We start from the raw sequence: 20,588 nt of genomic DNA, 5'->3' as shown, positions 1-20,588 counted from the left end.
TATAGATTGAGCATCCCTAATGTGAAAATCCAAAATCCAAAATCTTCTAAAATTAGAAACTTTTGGAGTCCTGACATGACACTCAAGGACATGCTCATTGGAATGTTTCAGATTTTTGGATTAGGGATGCTCAACCAGTAAGTACATATAATGCAAATATTCGTAAATGAAAATAAATCTGAAATCTGAAATGCTTTTGGTCCCAAGCATTTCAGATAAGGGATACTCAACCTATAGTAGTAGTAATGGTAAATAACTACTACCACTACCACTGCCACCCTTGGGATAGAGGGATCAATGCATTCAAGTGCCTACATTTTTTTGCATAGCTAACCAAATTGTTGGTAGAGGCAGCAGTTGCTGTTCCTGAAGGGACAGCAAAGCAATTGTTCTGGGCTTCACAGACAGTGTCTGGGGCTTTAAAACAAAGTTGTTTATGGAGGTATGACTGAAAATGATTCAGTAGAGCATAATTCTCAGCAAAGAAGTTCTATTTATTTTTGCCAATCCTTTTCTGCCTAAGAACCTTAAAGAAAAAAATACTTATTTCTAAATGAACCCTGTATTTCTAAGGCTCAGTTTGGTTGATCACCCATGACTTATTGTCCACAAGCTTTGTCAGCAGCACAAAGCGGTACAAAGATGTAAAGTCTCTGTTCTTTTTTACCAAGGTGGTCTTCATTCTCAATGGATGCCATCTCACTCTTCTTGAGCCTCTCAGTGAGTATAGGATTGATTTGATGGCTAGAATATAGATATACAGGAACAACAGGGGTTCTCAGGGATGTGATATTAGAGTAGGTGGAGTTGTATGGGGAGTGTAGAAATATTATCAAATGGAAATTTAAAAACCGGGTAGTCTTGATAGTTCTGGAGATGAACCTGTTTGCTAAGGGAGGGATATCAACTGTTTCTTTTGGTTTCCCTCTGTTTTTCTCTTTACTTTCTCTGTTACTTTCTTTTACTTTCTCTGTTGAAAGTAAAAAGAGAAAAAGATCAGTTATTGTAAGTGAAGCCAAGTGCCAGGCTTCCTGTCCTTCCCAGACCATTTCATGGTAGGAGGGTATTGGCCAGTTTCCAACAGGGTATAGACTGCACCCCATGAGGTGCCCATCCTCTGCCCTGGCCTCATACTTTCTCTCACTCTTGCTCTCTCCCCTCTGCCCTTCGTTTAAGTAGTATTAACTATAGGAACCAAAGGCTTCTTCACAGGAATTTTCCAGTAACATCTTATCTGTGTCCCAGGTATCCATTCTCTTTTTTGCCATAAGTTCTGGAGTTATAGAAAGGAAAATGGATTTAAATTTTGGACAAAGATTTAGGGGTAGTTATCTAAAAAAACACTTCCTCTTCTACCACTTCCTTCCGCTCTACTCTCTGCTCTCATCCTCACCCCTTGTCCCCAGAGCAGTGTCTGTCTCCTCGTTAGTGGCCCAGGCTAAGTCCAAGCCCCTCCATGTAGGTGTAACAACCCAAAGCTCCAAGGTAGCCAGGGATATAAAAGGCCATGTCCCTTTCAGAGCTGAGATGACATTATAATATTGACAGTTGACAATCTTGGAGACTGAGGTGCTAAGGAATACTGAGAATGAGTGGCCAGTAACTACAGCCTTTAAGCCCTCATAGCTTATTTTTGTATTGGGAGAAGTGATATCTGCTTATTATAAAAAAAGAAAATGTCTTTTTTTTTTTTTTTTTTTTGAGATGGAGTCCCGCTCTGTTGCCAGGCTGGAGTGCAGTGGCGCTATCTCGGCTCACTGCAAACTCCGCCTCCTGGGTTCAAGCGATTCTCCTGCCTCAGCCTCCCCAGTAGCTGGGAATACAGGCGTCCGCCACCATGCCCGACTAATTTTTGTATTTTTAGTAGAGACCGGGTTTTCACCATGTTGGCCAGGATGGTCTTGATCTCTTGACCTCATGATCCGCCCGCCTCAGCCTCCCAAAGTGCTGGGATTACAGGTGTGAGCCACTACGCCTGGCCAAAAAGAGAAAATTTCTAATAAAACAAAAATCCAAAGGAAAGGCACCTTGGCCTTTTACATCTCACAACCACCTAGTATCTTTCAGTGATATTCCTCCAGGTATTTCTATATCTGTATATGTATCGTGCTATACGTGCTGTATTCTAACTTGCTATTTTCCCTAACAAAAATGCCAGGTTGTGGAAAACTTTCCATGTCAGTAAATATAAGTCCACATTAGCCTTTTTAATGTATGCATAGTATTCCATGGCATAGATGCATCCTAATTTATTTAGCCATTCTCCATTGTTGGACATATAGGCTGTTTCCCACTTTTACTTATTGTACACAGTGCTGTGATTAAACATCCTTGAGCATCGTTTTTTGGGTACTTGCGTAATTATCCTTGGAGACAGCTCAAGAATTGAGATTACTGGTTCATAGTGTATTCATGTTTTTAAATTCTTGATATATATATATATATATGAGATAATATATCTCATATATATTATCTCATATATATATAAAGTTCTTGTACTTTCACCACTGGAATAATAAACTTTAAGATAACCCTATAGCCATCTAAAGATCTTGTGTCAACCAGTGCTGGGGCATCATGCTGGACTACCAGAAGATGGTACCCAAGCACCCTTCCTACAGGGAGGTGCTCTTCTCCTAATCACCAACCATAGAGTGAGGAAAGAAATTCAGGCTCAAAATTGGAATACTACTGTAGAAATTGTTAGGGAAGGCCTATGTAAATTTTCTTCTCTAACCACTGATCCAGCATTACCTTCAAAAATATTGTCATCAGCATATGGAGCTGGAGTCTATAAGCCACTCCTTCAATTGTAGCAAAACTTCGTAGTATTCTGAGCTCTAGTTCTCCTAGAACATTCACCTTCTTTCATGGGTTCATCTAAAGCAAATGTTACTGACATATTCTTTTTAGACCATAATCTTGTACCTTCTTTCTGTACAGCAAGAAGATGGTGGGGGGGAAAGTTAGTTGGTGCCCACGTGTTCAGGGATTGGTCACTGAATATTAACATTTAAAGGGCCATTTACCTGTAGGATTGACTTTAGAGGCTTAGCTTCGATTGAGCATTGTTCTAGATGCTGTCTTTTCTCCTTTGACATTCCTGTTCTGGTGGAGAAGCTGGTGGAAGATGGAAAGGACAGCAGTAGTAGAAACGGACACACTTCAAGCTTCTTTATCTAATGCAGCTACTACCCCATCCCTGCCATATGCCTTTGGTCAATGAAAGTGACAACAGAGCAAGAGGATGTTTAGGCCTTTTGCTCCTCAAAACTCTGATCACCTCCTATTTTCTTTTTCGTCTTTTCAACATTTCTGTCCTCTCCCATCATTCCTCATTATTGGGAGGATTATAGAACTAGAGGCTGAGAATATTGAGTAGGTTCATGGCATTTATCCATAGAATAATGCCAGTAGGCTCCTTAAGGGGCTCCTGTTCCTTTTCTCCTCCACATGGCAAATCAGATATTAGAAACCCTGTTTTGGGGAAGCTCTAATGCTGATAGGTTGGCTTACCTTTATGAAAATCATTCCCCTCATATGACCACTCAAGTTATGCCAGGGATGGGGTATACCTAACAATGTTGGAGTGTTGGTGGGCACTGCCCTAGCCCCATTTGAGCCAATGATATCAAGAGACTTGCTCAATGCCACCCAGGATCCAAGCACCTCCCAGAACTCCTTGCTCGTGAGAAAGACTGATCCCTGCAGCTTTTCTTATCAGTAAATCTCATAGCGGCATCTCAGTACCTGTGTGATGAGCATCTTTCTCCAGAGCCTGTGTTATTCTTGGAGATTGAGATGCTCGAGGTAGGTGGTAGTTGGCAAGTATCAATGACAGCTAATAGCCAGCGCAGTCCTTCAACTATGGGCTGATGGTTTCTTCTCTCAAGGTTTCTGATGGCTGAACATGGCTCCTGTGACAAAAGAGAAGAGAAGGCTGCAGACCTGGAGCCTGGGACCCCTGGGGCCCGCAGAACCAGTCACTCTCATTCAAAGAGTGAAGGAACACATAAACTCTGCTATGCCTAGAGAGGCTCTGAGACTTCTAGGAGACACACAGCATTCACATCTGAGAAGGCAAATGACAGACATAAAATCTGAGGTCCTTTAATAAAGTGGTTGTGGTGTCTTGGGTGTGTGACCTTGAGCAAGTCACGTAGAGTCTCTGAGCCTTGGCTTTTTTATCCATAAAATGGGGATATTCATGTGTCCCCTTTACAGAATTATTTTGAAGGCAGAATGCAATATTTATTATCACCATCAAGTCAGGAATCACTGTGGGTGTTGCCTGACAGGGAGAGACTTTGCCCCAAACCCAACATATGGGACTGATTATAGAATGGGCCAAGGGCTGCATCAGCTGGGCTCCAGAGGAAGAGGGAAGGAAGAGGTTGACACTTACTACTCGGCATGGGCACTTATTCTCTTTCACTAGCTTCTTTAGAAGTAGATAGTCAATAATATCACACGGCATGAGGGCTTTCTTCTTGTCTTGTTTGTTTGCTAAGCTAAAACAGCATATGAGAGAGGGAGGAAAAGAGTGGAAGAGTGAAACCAAAACAGAAGCAAAAGGCGAGAAAAGAAGGGAAAGAGGAGGAGAACAAATTCTACTATAACTGCTACATATCCAGGAATTAGGTTTAAAGACATACCTAATGAGATGAGCTAGACATTTTTCTAGCCAACTTCCAATGATGGAAAGTATAGCACAAATCATTTGAATCCAAGATAGTCCCCCCAGGGCTCATTTCTCACTTCCCCTACATTATGCTATCAAACTTTAATTAGAATTGCTAACTGGGCTATGAACATATTTGGAGTTTTTACATCCTTTCCCAAACTCTGTTCATGCTCTAGTTGGGGTTGCTAATGAGGAATGAAAGAAGCATAAAGGGAGTTGGGGGCGGGGATGAGAATTGACTGGCCACCTGCATTATCACCCTGGAATAAGTGCTAGTTATGTAACTTTTGAGCAATCTGATCAGAGAGGAGGTCATTGGCATCAATTATACAAGATAGGAGTTCTCTGCTATCATGAGGTTTCAGGATCAGAGACCGAAACCAGAAAAGATGATAAGCAAATTCAGGAAGATAGTCTTCAGGAAGAGTCAAGGGGTGGAGGTGGTGGATACCACTTTTCATTTCCCTTTGATGCTTCCCTTCAAAATTACCTTTGTACAGTTAGGTAACTTGTCCCCCATGGCAGTGTGTGGTAGAAAGTAGCTCTTAAGAACAAACCTCAGAAAATTGGGCCGCTCTACCTCACTGAGCCTAAGGGAACAGGAGGCCTAGCTGGGTGTGACAAAGGGACCACCCCACCCTTCATTTCTATACTTTTAAGGGTACAAATTGGGAAGCAGAAATAGGACAGAAAGGCAGAATCTTACATTAAGATGGGTTTCCCTGCCACTCTTTTATCGGACAGCAGATGTGTTAAGATGGTCTTCACTTCCTGCATGCGTCTTATGTCACTGGAATCCAGGACGAAAACAAGCCCATGGGCCTGTGCATAGTAGTTTGGCCATGCTTCCCGGCCCTTCAGGTCTCCATTCAGGTCATAGATGGAAAGTTCATACTCATCTAACAAAAGTGTAGTCAGTTCCGATTTCATGCAATGGTCTGTCTTACTGGGAAGTACTGTGCATAGGGGAAAAGAGGAGAAGCAATCACTTAGATCGAAACTCCATACTCATCTAACAGGAGTAGAGTCGGTTCCGATTTCATGCAGTTGTCTATCCTGCTGGGAAGTACTATGCAGAGGGGAAGAGAGGAAAAGCAATCACAAAGTAGGGAAATATAGTTAGATCAAATAATTTGTTGAACCCTGACTAGAGCCTGCTCTGAGAAATCCCACTGAAGCATCCTGCCACCCTGCCCATACTTGGGGGCTATCTTCCTAAATCATCGCTTTACCCATGCTATCCTCTCCTGGCTCAGTAACCTTTAGTGAGTGTCCACTGCTTCCAGAGATAATACAGACTCCTTCACCTCCTAACCTGCCAGACCTATCTCCTAGCGCTGTAACCTGACAGGTGTCCACACTGTCCCTAGTACATACCCAATCTGTTCTTCCCTTGGCTCCTTTGCCCTTACTTCTCCCACTCTACATCAATGTCTTGCTCTCTCTTGCCCTGGGATGTTACAAGATGCCATTCTCTCTGCCTAGAACACTTCTACTCTTTGCTTAGTTAATGCCTATTTTTTAAAATGTCAATTTTGATCTTGTTTATTCTAGAGTTTTCCCACACACCAGCCATCTGGATAAGGTACCTTTCTTCTGAGTTTACCATTGTCATAGCACATATTACAGTGTTGTAAATTCTATGGTTTATTTATCTGGGTTGTAAACTGCAACAGGACAGGAACCCTTTCAATTTTATTGAAATTTATTCACCATTACATTCATGATGCCAAGCACATTCATTATTGGATTAATCTGATAAATGAATGAATGAACAGGAGGTCCTTCTCTCCCACCCTTCAATACCCAGCTCAAGTACTGTTTAGGAAGACTTCTCTGGCCTGTCCACTTCTCACTTCTCTCTTTCTTTCTTGTTGAGCACATGGTCTGTTGAGCTGGTCCTTCACCTCTTTTTGTGCTTGCTTTGTCTCTCCAACTAAAACGTAAGCTATATGAGGGAGGATGTCTGTATTACCTTACACACAGTAGGTGTTCAATAAATGTTTATGGTGGTTGTTACTGTAGATGAGGGTATGAAGTTGTCTCCCACATATCTCTTCCAAGAAACCATGCTAGACTTAGACACATTTTCCTTTGAAAAGCTATAGCCAGAACACAAAATCTCATAGGGAATTCCATACCTCATTCAACTCCCATAGAAATGGAGTTGAAAACGGTAGTCTTGGCTGGGCATGGTGGCTCGCGCCTGTAATCCCAGCACTTTGGGAGGCTGAGGCGGGCGGATCACCTGAGGTTAGGAGTTCAAGACCAGCCTGGCCAACATGGCAAAACCCCATCTTTACTAAAAATACAAAAAAAAAAAAAAAAACAACTTAGCCGGGTGCGGTGGCACACGCCTGTAATCCCAGCTACCTGAGAGGCTGAGGCAGGAGAATCACTTGAGCCCTGGAGACAGAGGTTGCAGTGAACTGAGATTACGCCACTGCACTCCAGCATGGGGGACAAGAGTGAAACTCCATCTCAAAAAAAAAAAATAAAAATAAAAATAAAAAACAAAAAAAAGAAGGAAAATGGAAAACAGCAGCCTTTATATGCGTTCCAGTCTGTTGAACTGACCGTTCTAGCCTAGCTCTCTTCCCACATTAGTAGCAAAATGACTTTATACATTCTCTGCACCCATACGTGGGAGCACTAAGACTAGAATGCATAACTTCTTATTTGTAGTCTTAGATCTGCATGTGACATTTTCCATAGCATTGCTAAAATGAGTCATTAACGTGAAAAGTTAGTAATATACTTTTTGGCCTTTGGAAATGAGAATACGTATATATGTGTGTATATGTATATATTATTATTATGTTTAAATGTGATTTTCATAACATCTCTTCTGATTTCATGTTAGGCAATGAACTGTTAAATTATAGTTTTCAGATAAAATAATTTTCAGCCAAAACTTTGATGTGATATTTGCTATATCTGTATTAGACTACTCAAAAATAACAAGTGGGCCAGGGACGGTGGCTCACACCTGTAATTCCAGCACTTTGGGAGGCCGAGGCAGGCAGATCACCTGAGGTCAGGAGTTCGAGACCAGCCTGGCCAACATGGTGAAACCCTGTTTCCACTAAAAATACAAAAATTAGCCAGGCGTGGTGGCGGGCACCTGTAATCCTAGCTACTCGGGAGGCTGAAGCAGGAGAATCACTTGAACCCGGGAGGCAGAGGTTGCAGTGAGCTGAGGTGTCACCATTGCACTTCAGCCTGGGTGACAGAGCGAGACGTCTGTCTCAAAAAAAAAAAGTGAATAGGTTAAAACTCTAAAGGTAATATTAGAGTTTCCTGCATCGAGAAAAGCTTTATATAGTTTTTTTGCCCTGTCAGAGAAAAAAATTTTTTTCCTAGTTTTCTTTTTACTTGAAACCTTACCAGTTCCTTCAGTTAGTGCATTCTATTGTTGGTGAACCCTAGATGCTGTGAGCGGTTGTTCCCTGACAATTTACATTTATCTTATTTCCTCTATTAACGTATAAACACTCTAAGGACCGGTACTGAGTCTGATTTCATTTCTGTATCCCTAGTGGAGTGTTTCATAAAGGATGGTCCGGGCACCATATAATTGAGAATTACATGGGGGTGATTGTTAAAGCCTAGTCCAGACCAAATGAATCAAAACCTCTAGGCTTGGGACACAAGCATTTGCATGTTTAATGAACTCCCTATGGTTAACAAAATCCTGAGGTGATTCTTCTGCACTTTAAAGCTTGAGTACCACTACTCTAGAGAGCCATGAAACCCATGCCTGATTGTGTCTCAGCATCATCTGGTGAGTTTGTTAAGATACAGATTCCATGCTACACACCTGTAGTCCCAGCTACTTGGAAGCCTGAGGTGGGAGGATCGCTTGAGCCTGGTCAATCAAGGCTGTAGTGACCCATGATCACACCACTGTACCACTGCACCCCAGTCGGGGTGACAGAGTGAGACTCTGTCTCAAAAAAAAAAAAAAAAAAAGAAAACTGTAGATTCCATAGGCCCTTCCCAGACCAAAATTTTGAATCTCCAGGTCCCCTGTCAGTAGGTTTGAAAGCTCCCCAGGTGATTCTGGTTATTGGTTCTCAGTATCCACTGTTCTCCATGATCTCCTGTAGAGCATTTTATTTATTTATTTATTTATTTATTTATTTATTTATTTATTTATTTATTTATTTTTTAAGCCTGGAGTGCAGTGGCACCATCTCGGCTCACTACACCCTTTGCCTCCCGAGTTCAAGCAATTCTCCTACCTCAGCCTGCTGCGTAGCTGAGATTACAGGCCCCCGCCACCACACCCAGCCAATTTTTGTATTTTTAGTAGAGACGGGGGTTTCACCATGTTGGCCAGGCTGGTCTCGAACTCCTGACCTCAGGTGATCCACCCGCCTTGGCCTCCCAAAGTGCTGGGATTACAGGCGTGAACTACCACACCCAGCCACCTCCAGGCCTCGTTCTCTCAAGGTTTGAGTCCATAGATCTGGGGTGGGGCTGAAGCATCATGATTTTTTTAAAAAGCTCCCCAGCTGATTGAAATATATAGCCAGGTTTGAAAGGCGCTAGTCTAAATGTCCTCATTTAGGACACCTGCTTGTGCCAGTGGTTGGGTTTCTTCTTGCCTTACATGACCATGCCAGACAAAACAGTTTTAGTGAATGGTGTCAATAATAATGACTTGGAGGTGGTGGCATAAGATGGCCAAATAGAATCCTTCAGTGATGGTCACCCCTGCAGGAACACCAAATTGAACAACTATCCACATGAAAGCACCTTCATAAGAACCAAAAATCAGGTGAGCGATCACAGTACCTGGTTATAACATCTGTATTTTTTTCTTTTTTTGAGACAGGGTCTCACTCTGTCATCCATGCTGGAGTGCAGTGGCTCAGTCTCAGCTCACTGCAGCCTTGACCTCCTGGATCAAGTGATCCTCCCACCTTAGCCTCCTGAGTAAATGGGATTACAGGCATGTGTCACCATACCTGGCTAATTTTTTTTTTTTTTTTTGTAGAGAGTTTTGGCATGTTGCCCAGGCTGGTCTTGAACTCCTGGGCTCAAGTGATCTGCCTGCCTTGGCCTCTCAAAGTGCTGGGATTGCAGGCATGAGCCCCCGCACCCCACCTTGGTTATAACATCATGTCAAGGAAAGAGGCACTGAAGAGGGTGGGAAAGACAGTCTTGAATCACCAGCACCACCCTTTCCTCATCCCCTGGCAGCACCACATGGCACAGAGAGAATCTGTGCTTGAAAGAGAGAGTGCAGTGATTGTAGGACTTTGGATTGGAACTCAGTGCTGCCCTGTCACAGCAGAAAACTACATAGGGCAGAATTTGCCTAGCACTTACGGAGGAAGCATTTAGACCAGCCCTAGCCAGAGGGAAATTGTCCATTCCAACAGTTGGAACCTGAGTTCCAGCAAGCCCTGCCACCATGGCCTGAAGTGCTCTGGGGTGCTAAATAAATTTAAAAGGCAGTCCAGGCCACAAGGACTGCGGTTCCTGGACAAGTCCTGGTGCTGTGATGGGCTTGGAGCCAAGGACTCAGGGGGCATGCAACCTAGTGAGTCACCAGCCAGAGTGACCAAGGGAGTGCTTGTGTCACCCCTCCCACCAGTGCCGGGCAGCACAGCTTGCAGCTCCGGGAGGAGAGGGAAGAGTAAAGAGAACATTGTGTTACAACTTGAATACCAGCTCAGCCACAGGAAAATAAAGTACCAGGCAGAGTCCCGAAGCCCCCATTTCAGGCCATGGCTCCCCGATGACATTTCTAGACCCATCCTGGGCCAGAAGGGAACCCAGTGCCCTGAAAGGAAGGACCCAGTCTTGACAGGATTCACCACCACCTGACTAAAGAGCCCTTAGGCCTTTAGTAAACATCCCAAGCAAGAGCCAGGCAGTAGTCACCATGGGCCTTGGCCAAGACCTGGTATTGTGCTGGCTTCAGGTGTGACCCAGCACATTTTCAGCAGTGGTGGCCATCAGGAGAGACTCCTGCTTGAGGAAAGGAGAGAGAAGAGTAAAAAGGACTTTGTCTTGCAACTTCAGTACTAGCTCAGCCACAGTAAAATACAGCACCAAGCAGACTCCTGAAGTCCCTGATTCCAGGCCTTAGCTCCTGGAGGGCATTTCTAGACTCATCTTGGGCCAGAAAGGAACACGCTGCCCTGAAGGGAGAGACCCAGGCCTGGCAGGACTCACTGCCTGCTGACTAAAGAGCCCTCGGGCCTTGAATAAACATTGGTGGTAGCCAGGCTATAGTCGCTATGGGCTTGGGGCTGTGGTGGCCAATTCTGCTTGAGGAAAGGGGAGAGAAATATAAAGAGGACTTTGTCTTGCAACCTGGGTACTTGCTCAGCCCCAGTAAAATAAAGCACCAAGCAGATTTCTAAAGCCCCTGACCCCAGGCCCTAGCTCCTGGTGGCATTTCTAGACCCACCCTGGACCAGAAAGGAACCTGCTGCACTGAAGGGAAATACCCTGTCCTGGCAGGATTCATCACCTACTGACTAAAGTGCCCTTGGGCCTTGAATAAATATCAGGGATAGCCAGGAAATAGTTGCCACAGGCCTTGGGTGAGACCCAGTACTGTGTTGGCTTCATGTGTGACTCAGCACAGTCTCAGTGGTCGTGGCCACAAGAGTGCTTGTATCACCCCTTCCCCAACTCCAGGCAGCTCAGCACAGAGAGAGAGACTCCATTTGTTTGGGAGAAAGTAAGGGAAAAGAACAAGAGACTTTGCCTGGTAAACCAGGGAATTCTCTCAGATCTTACCCAAGACCACCAAAATGGTACTCTACAGCTTTACAAGAGTCACAGCATTACTAGGCTTAGGGTGTCCCCTAATGCATATACAGCTGCAGTGACCAAATATTTGATGACAACACTCAATTCCCTTTGAGTCCTTCTCAAGAAGGATGGGTAAAAACAACCCCAGCCTGCATAAATACCTAACTCTTCAATGCCCAGACACTGATGAGCATCAATAAACATCAAGACCATCCAGGAAAAATGACCTCACTAAAAGAGCTAAATAATGCACCAGTAACATATTACAGAGTGACAGAGATAAGTGACCTTTCAGACAGAGAATTCAAAATAGTTGTTTTGAGGAAGGTCAATGAAGTCCAAGATAACACAAAGAAGGAATTCAGAATTTATCAGATAAGTTTAACAAAGATTGAAATAAGAGAGTGGCATGATATACTTAAAGTATATCAAGGAAAAAAACTTTTATCCTAGAATATTGTATCCAGCAAAATTATCCTTCAAACATGAAAGAGAAATAAAGTATTTCCCAGACAAACAAAAGCTGAGGGATTTTTGTCAACACCAGACCTCTCCTACAAGAAATGCCAAAGGGAGTACTTCAATCTGAAAGAAAAGGATGTTAATGAGCAATAAGAAATCACCTGAAGGTGTAAAACCCCCTGGTAACAGCAACTCATACAGACAAATACAGAATATTGTTATAATACTGTAATTGTGGTATGTAAACTACTCATAGCTTGAGTACAAAGGCTAAAAGATGAACCTATCAAAAGTAACAACCATAGCAACTTTTCAAGACAGTATAATAAGATATAAATAGAAACAACAAAAAGTTAAAAAGCAGAGGGGATGAAGTTAAAGTGTACAATTAATATTAGTTTTCTCTTTGCTTGTTTTTGCAATCACAGTTGTCATCAGTTTAAAGTAATGGGGTTTCCAGGGGGCAGTGGGTGAATATTAAAAAAAAAAGGGTTATAAGATGTTATTTGCAAGCCCCATGGTAACTTCAAATCAAAAAACCTACAACAGATAGACAAAAAATATAAAGCAATAAATCAAAACATACTACCAGAGAAAATCACTTTCACAAAAAGGAAGACAGGAAGGAAGGAAGGAAAAGACCAAAAAACAACCAGAAAGCAAATAACAAGGTGACAGTAGTAAGTCCTTATTAATAATAACATTGAATATAAATGGACTAAACTCTCCAATCAAAAGACATAGGGTGGCTGAGTGGATTTAAAAAAAAAAAACACATGATCTGTTTCCTACAAGAAACACATTTCATCTATAAAGACACATATAGACTGAAAGGGATAGAAAATTATATTCTATACAAATGGAAACCCAAAAGAGCGGGAGTAGCTATACTTCAGACAAAACAGATTTCAAGACAAAAACTATAAAAAGAGACGAAGAATGTCATTATATAATGATAAGGGGATCAATTCAGCAAGTGTATATAACAATTATATATGCACCCAACACTGGAGCACCCAGATATACAAAGCAAATATTATTAGAGCTAAAGAGAGAGAGATAGACCCCAATACAGCAATAATTGGAGATTTCAGCACCCCACTTTCAGTTTGGACAGATTATCCAGATCAACAATGAAACATTGTACCTAATCTGCACTATAGAGCAAATGGACCTAATAGATATTTACAGAACATTTCATCCAATGAATGCAGGATATACATTATTCTCCTCAGCATATTGATCATTCTGGCAAGGCTGTGGAGAAAGGGGTACCCTCATACACTGTTGTTGAGAATATAAATTATGTTCCACTATGAAAGTTCCTCAAAAAACTAAACATAGAACTACCATGTGATGCAGCAATCCACCTGCTGTGTATGTATCCAAAAGAAGGGAAATCAGTATGTTGAAGAGATATCTGGTGTCCCATGTTTATTGCAGCACTGTTCACAATAGCCCAGATTTGGAAGCAACCTAAGAGTCCATCAACAGATGAATGGATGAAGAAAATGTGGTACATATACACAATGGAGTACTATTTAGCCATAAAAAAAGAATAAGATCTTGTCATTTGCAGCAACACGGGCAGAACAAGTACATTATGTTAACTGAAATAAGCCAGGCACAGAAAGATAAATTTCGTATGCTCTCACTCATTTGTGGAAGCCCTAGAGTAAAATAATTGAACTCATGGAGATAAAGAGTAGAAGGACACAGCCGGGTGTGGTGGTACATGCCTATAATCCCAGCACTTTGGGAGGCCGAGGCAGGCAGATCACCTGATGTCAGGAGTTCGAGACCAGCCTGGCCAACATGGTGAGACCTCGTCTCTAATAAAAATACAAAAATAAGCCAGGTGTGGTGGCACACGCCTGTAATCCCAGCTACTTGGGAGGCTGAGGTAGGAGAATTGCTTGAACCCAGGAGGTGGAGGTTGCAGTGAGCCGAGATCGTGCCACTGCACTCTAGCCTGAGCAACAGAACGAGACTCCGTCTCAAAAAAAAAAAAAAAAAAAAAAGAAGAGAGTAGAAGGATAGTTACTACAGGGTGGAAAGGATAGTGAGGGGAGGGAATGGGATGGTTAATGGGTACAAAAATATAGTTCGAATGAATAAGATCTAGTATTCGATAGCACAACAGAGTGACTATAGTCAGCAATAATTTGTTGTACATTTAGAGTAAGTGAGGGAGTACAACTGGAATGTTTGTAACACAAATAAATGGTGAATGCTTGAGGTGATGGATACCCCATTTACCCTGATTTGATCATTACACATTGTATGCCTGTATCAACGTATCTCACGTATCTCATAAATATATACACCTACAATGTACCCATAAAAATTTAACAAATTCTAAAAACCACTAAAAAATGGCTTGTGTGCCAAAATGTTTTATAGCTAGTGTCTTCAAGTGTTCACAGTTCTTACTTGCAGACGGGCATTTCCTTCCTAGGCAATTATCTGTTCTTGGCAAAAAACATTCGCAGCAGCTGGGTGCAGTGGCTTAAGCCTGTAATCCCACCACTTTGGGAGGCCAAGGCGGGTGGATCACCTGAGGTCAGGAGTTTGAGACCAGCCTGACCAACATGGTGAGACCCTGTCTCTACTAAATACAAAAAGTTAGCACATGCCTGTAATGTCAGCTACTTGGAGGCTGAGGCAGGAGAATTGGTTGAATCCAGGAGGCTGAGGTTGCAGTGAGCCGAGATTGTGCCATTGCACTCCAGCTTGGGCAACGAGAGTGAAACTCCGTCTCAAAAAACAAAAAACTAACTAACTAACAACAACAACAACAACAAAAACATTCGCAGGGACAAGGGAGGTGAATTATTCAATTTTGGGCACAGAGCAACCTACTAGGTTGATTCTGATGGTCCTGCGTAGACAGAGGTGGCCTGAGACATTCTTCAGAATGTGATATCAGTGCCCATTAAAAAAATTATCTGTGAATGTAGTCACAACCAATAGATTTATGAATAATCCCCCAGGTATTCACTGAGCACAGGGCAAGTTATGCAGTAACAAAATAAATAGACTCTAGGCAGTGTCCTCTAGGAATTAAAATGGGAAACACACCATTCTCACAGGCAAAATAGCATACTGGTAATTCCAGGTGAGTGCTTCCAAAAGCTGGCTGGCCATCAGAAACCCTTGAGGAGTTCTTAAAATATAGATTCCTAGGGCCCACCCAGACTAAAGGGAATCCAGGGATGAGGTTGAGTTGGGGCTCTAGAAAATTATCCCCACGTTTTTCAATAATCTTGTGATTTTTGCTGGCTCCTGGATTTTTCCTGCTGCTATTTACCTTCTTAAACATTTCTGCCTATCAGAGAACTGGGAGAAGCAAGGAGTTAAGTTTGTTTCCTACAAGGGGGGATAAAAGGCTGAACCCATTGGCTAAAATGTGAGGCTTGGAGCTGCTAATGGGACAGAGGAAGTTGTTATAGAAAATGGCAACATGTCGCCGGGCGCAGTGGCTCACACCTGTAATTCCAGCACTTTGGGAGGCTGAGGCAGGAGGATTGCTTGAGCCCAGGAGTTCCAGACCAGCCTGGCCAACATGGTGAAACCCCATCTCTACTAAAATCCAAAAAAATCAGCCAGGCGTGGTGGTGCACACATGTAATCCCAGCTACTCGGGAGGCTGAGGCATGTGAATCGCTTGAACCTGGGAGGTGGAGGTTGCAGTGAGCTGAGATCGCACCACTGCACTCCAGCCTGGGCAACAGAACAAGACTCTGTCTCAGAGAAAAAAAAAAAAAAAGCAAAGAAAATGGCAACATGTTGTCTCAGGTGAATGGCGGAATGGGGGAGAACATCCATTCCATGAATATTTATTGAATACCTACCTGAAAATGCTAAAAGGCCACAGGCTAAAGATACAGAGAGGAAAAAATCCATTATTTCTCCTCAAGAGGCTCACAATTTAGGGGATGGACTTGCAATTGCCTGATGATGTTGTAATAAGTGCATGCCAGAGTGATGCATGGAATAGAGTGGGAGCTGAGGAAGGAGGGCACTGATAGGGAAGGCTTTCCTGAGGTCAAGCTGGGCTGTGACTTGAGGCTTTTGATTTAGCAGGTAGATAATGGTGGAGATAAAATGCTAGGTAGTGGGACAGCATGTACATAACTAGAAAAGGGGGATGGCAAGTCATTTGTTGTGGCTGTATCAGAGGGCATGTGCAGAGAGCATGGGAAATGAAGTTGGAGGAGGACTCAGGGACCAACTCATAGAGGGCTTTGTGTGCTGCTAAGAAACTTAAGTTTTATCTTGAAGATAATGGCATTGAACAGTTTTGAGCAGGGAAGTGCCATGATCAGACTTTTGTATTAAGTCCTTTCTGGTAGCTATGTGGATTGAATACTGGGCGGGGGGGACAAATGGAGATGACAAGATCAGCCAGAAGGCTGTTGCTGTAGTTCAGGGAAATTGATGAGCACTTCAGGTAGGTCAGTGGCAGAGGAGTCAGGTTAGCCTTTTTTGTTCAGGGATGCCAGGTTAGCTAAAACTCAACCACGTCATCATACTACTTCATTTATCCAATAAACATGGATGGAGGGCATCCTGTGACAGACAGTGCTGGCTTCTTTGATTGGTCCTTAATAAGTAGTATAGTAGCTTTCTGAAATTCTGTGTAACTGCTTCTTGAAATGTCAAGATACTGAACTAGAGACCTGGTATTAAACTTGCACATATCGGAACTGACGACATTTCTCAAGCTCCAACTCTCTATATTAGCTGTCACAGAATTTCATGTTATTAAACTTCTTTATCATCCCACACTTGTCTCTCTTATCTAGACCAAATTCCACTTTAATTGAGCCCTGAAACTAGACATCATTTCAAACATGCTATCCTTCATAATTGACTGCAATGCTTTACGTAGTTTGAACTCACGCCTACTGACCCTATGAAAGGACTTTCAATTAGGATATCTTGTAAAGGGAGCAGGTGACAGACATTACATAAACAGGCTGTTTATGTAATGTGGGGAAGGGAGGGAGGGAAGGGGGAGAATGAGAGAGACAGAGAGAGATAGAGTATGTGTGTGTGTGTGTGTGTGTTAGGAGGTGTTTATGCACAAAAAGAGGGAAATTGAGGGCCATGAAGTAATGCTAGGAAGGAAGGATTATTTCACTGGATTCTGGGGTCCATGGGAGACCCACGCCAGTATCTAATGCTCTTAGTTCCTTACATTTTTGGAATGCCTCCACAAGAACAGTTTTGCCAGAGTTGTTCAAGCCAATGATAGGGATGGTCACATTCCTAGAAATGAAAAAGAAAAATGAGCCCAAAGTCTTAAAACAGGTAGGTTTTAGGCTAAACAGAGAGTTATACTCTTCCTTATTGTTTGGGACTCTGCCTGCAGTAATCTCAATGCATGTACCATAAAAGGCCCAGCCAAAGCAGTAGAAGGTGGTATGGGAGCCCCTCACCAAAGCCCCCAAGGATGCTTTTCTTCCCTGATTCACTTAACCTTGTACAATTGGCCATCCCTCCTCAACCCTGCCCCCAATCTTACAAACACTGCTTAATCACTTCACCTAACAATATATATTATGAAGATTTGTCCCTTGAGGGACTATGGGCAGATTTGTGGGAGGAAATAGTGGAATAGGCCTAGGGAAATAATTGTAATATTACCTTCGTGTCTCTTCTGTTGTCCTTAGGCAAGAGCAGCAGGAGGACAAAAGCCGGAACATGATTCATCTTAGTTCTTAAATATTAAGAGAAGAAAGAAAATAAGAAGTAAGTCCCGTTATAAACACTGAGCCTTTAGTCAGCTTATGACTAAACAGGTGCTGATAAACAGAAAGCCTGGGATTGTTAGAAGTCTATTACTTCATTCTATCCAACTGTGTCTATAAATGTCATAGAAGGAGGAACTGGTTATTCTCAACTGCAGCGACAAGTTCTGTGCTAATGAGTAGCTTTCTTCAAAATGGGGTGATTTCTTAGTATAGCAGCCTACACAGACATAATCAGATGTGACCTATCCCTTCAGCCATAGTTCATCCTTGTTAAGAATATCTTTATTCAACCTTGCAGAGGTTGGGATGATGCCTAAGAGAAGAACCAACTTAGGCTTCTAGACGGACCTATCGGGAGACCTGTTCCAAGTACCAATAATGTCTCTTCTTCAAAGATGTGGGCATTGGTGACCCACTATTAGAGATTTTATACAAGTTTTGGAGCTATCAGGGACCTTAGAGATCGTCTAGTCTGGATTCAAACATTAATCCAGGTGTCCCATCCTCAAAGATTGCCAGGGAGCTGCATAAGCTTCCCAGGTGATGTCAATGCGCAGCTGGATTTGGAAGTGAATGCCTAAGTAAAAAGGATAATTTAGGCAATCACTTCAAGGTTCATCCTTGGAAAGTGGATTGTTTCTACTTTTTGGCTGTTATGAATAATGCTGCTATAAACATTTGTATATAAGTTTTTGTGTGGATATGTTTTCTTTTCTCTTGGGTATATACCTAGGAGTATTACTGCTGGGTTATATAATAAATCTATATTTAACCTCTTGAAGAACTGCCAGACTGTTTTGCAAAGTGGCTACAACATCTTACATTCCCACCAGCAATGCTTGTTTTTTGTTTACAGCTATCCTAGTGGGTGTGAGGTAGGTATTTCATTGTGGTTTTGATTTACATTTTCCTAATGACTAATTATGGTTGACCCTTGAACAACATGGGTTTGAACTGCATGAGTCTACTTATACCAGGCTTTTTTTTTTCAACTAAATGAGGATATTTGTGAATGTGAAACCCATGTATATGCAGGGCTAACTTTTCATATACATGGGTTTCGCAGTGCCAACTGCAGGATTTGAGAATGCACAGATTTTGGTATATGAGGGGGTTCAGGAACCCATTTCCCCCGAGTTTACTGAGGGACGACTGTATGTTGAAGCCCAAAATTGGAGGAAGCCCTGGTTGGGTTAGCAAAGTACTTCAGTTAATGCTTCGATGGGCTTTGCTTAGCTATCTGATGAGCACAGTTTATGTGCCAGCTTATCAATGGATAATTTATCAGGGTTCTGCAGAGTCATCCAGTCATTTACTGTTCTGGAGAGTTGCCATTCCAAAATACTAACATTTCATAGCATTTCTTATAGCACAGCTCAGACCCTAGGAGATCATTAGGTTTCCCATAAGGACCTCCTGGAGAATGGCTCTGGCTTATGCCAGACAAAAGAGAAACTTTATATATGGCCTGTGATCAAAACCAGCCTTACTCCAGTTTTGCACATGAAGCTGATATGACCAGGAGCCTGAAACATCAGAGCCTAATTGTCTGGGTTCCTTGATAGCCATCTCCCTTGGAGAAGAGGCCAGTAACCGCTTCATGTCTGTTTCCTAATAATTGGCAGAGCCTTCTAACTTGATGTCAGGCTCTCTGTGTTTGTCAGTGCCACCAAGAAGTGTCAAATTGGCATCACACAAGTTCTTCCTTTATAAGGAAGGGTAGGTATGAAAACCCAACTGGGAAAATGATTGAATTAGGGATTGCTGGACTGATCCTTTATTTCTAGTGCCTCTTCTGGGTAGCCTGAAGTGAAATCACCTCAACTAAACCTACCATTTCCAAATTTCTTATCTGTAAAATGAAGATAGTGACATATTTTGCTTACCATGAGGTGGTTATTTATCTGATAAGTTGATTCTTTTTGGATGGAAGACATAAGATATGCAGAGTAATAGGAAGATGCATTGAGCTTTCTAGCCTTCTTGTCAGATTAACACAGCTTAGGTTGTCCATTTATAAAAGCTATGGCAATGTCCTAATAATGGTTGTCAAGGTACTGACATGTCTGTGGCAACCACTATCTGGTTCATAGCAACCAAACTCATATCTCCTTACCTTGTATGATTATAGATAATTACTAAAGGAACTTTAAGTCATCATAGTTTTTATTCATTTTACAAAATATTTATATAGAATTTACTTTGTGCCAGGGCTCATTAAAGCACTTTATACACATTAATTCATTTAATCCTTACTACAGCATGACAAAGTAGGGGCTATCATTCCTACTTTTCAGAGATGAAGTTGTTCACAAAGGGGTTACATAACTTGCCAAAGGTTACCTAGCTAATAAATGGTAAAGCCAGAATTCAAACCTAGGCATTCTGGCTTCAGGGTCTGTATTAGGTCAAAGGTCTTGCAGACCTCAGATACCAGAGAAACTGCCTCTGCTCTGTGTATCTCTATCTCTTCTAGCCAAACTGTATCATACTTAGTGAACTTTTTATAAAATGCTTTGTTTTTCAGAATGGTTTTAGAAATACAGAAAAATTGCTAAGACAGTACAGTGAGTAACCATCCCTAACACCCAATTTCCCTCATTGTTGACATCTTACGATGCTGTATTTGTTACAATTAATGAACCAGTATTAATACATTGTTATTAACTAAAGTCCATACTTCATTCAGATTTCCTTAGTTTTTAACTTAAGCTTCTCAGATTTCGTTTTGTTTTGTTTTTTGGAGACAAGGTCTGGCTCTGTGGCCCAGGCTGGAATGCAGTAGTGTGATCATAGCTAACTGCAGCCTCAAACTCCTGGGCTCAAGCAGTCCTCCTGCTTCAGCCTCCCAAGTACCTAGGACTGCAGGCATGCACCACCATCCTTGGCTAATTTATTTTTTATTC

At 42.3% G+C, this 20,588-nt stretch overlaps 1 protein-coding gene across 4 annotated transcripts; it reads right to left on the bottom strand.

Moving 5' to 3' along the window:
• Window positions 1-473: 473 nt before the first annotated feature.
• ARL13A (ADP ribosylation factor like GTPase 13A) lies at window positions 474-19,712 on the bottom strand. 4 transcript variants are annotated; one of them, XM_054676907.2, is made up of 9 exons: window positions 19,569-19,712; window positions 17,576-17,648; window positions 17,127-17,197; window positions 5,391-5,640; window positions 4,406-4,511; window positions 3,751-3,917; window positions 3,030-3,120; window positions 2,755-2,935; window positions 474-970 (listed from the first exon to the last, which is right to left on the bottom strand). In XM_054676907.2, the coding sequence occupies exons 2-8, from the start codon at window positions 17,632-17,634 to the stop codon at window positions 2,807-2,809; spliced, it is 873 nt and encodes a 290-aa protein (XP_054532882.1). In that variant the 5' UTR covers window positions 17,635-17,648; window positions 19,569-19,712; the 3' UTR covers window positions 474-970; window positions 2,755-2,806. The 4 variants fall into 4 exon arrangements, with proteins under 4 accessions (XP_054532882.1, XP_063660423.1, XP_016799216.1 ...); XM_063804353.1 differs by having other exon boundaries at window positions 474-744; window positions 19,569-19,670; XM_016943727.3 differs by lacking the exon at window positions 2,755-2,935 and having other exon boundaries at window positions 19,569-19,694.
• Between the last annotated feature and the right edge of the window lie 876 nt (window positions 19,713-20,588).

The sequence above is a fragment of the Pan troglodytes genome, chromosome X (genome assembly GCF_028858775.2).
Source record: "Pan troglodytes isolate AG18354 chromosome X, NHGRI_mPanTro3-v2.0_pri, whole genome shotgun sequence".
Taxonomy (NCBI): domain Eukaryota; kingdom Metazoa; phylum Chordata; class Mammalia; order Primates; family Hominidae; genus Pan; species Pan troglodytes.
This window is presented reverse-complemented; position numbering and strand designations above follow the sequence as displayed.

Excerpts from the sequence above, each read along its gene's own strand:
- ARL13A (XM_054676907.2), bottom strand. The coding sequence starts at position 17,634 with ATGTTCCGGCTTTTGTCCTCCTGCTGCTCTTGCCTAAGGACAACAGAA. Across the intron at positions 5,641-17,126 it reads TGTGGAGGCATTCCAAAAAT|TACTTCCCAGTAAGACAGAC; the intron begins GTAAGGAACTAA and ends CCCTATGCACAG. Across the intron at positions 3,918-4,405 it reads ATAAGTGCCCATGCCGAGTA|GAGCCATGTTCAGCCATCAG; the intron begins GTAAGTGTCAAC and ends CTTTTGTCACAG.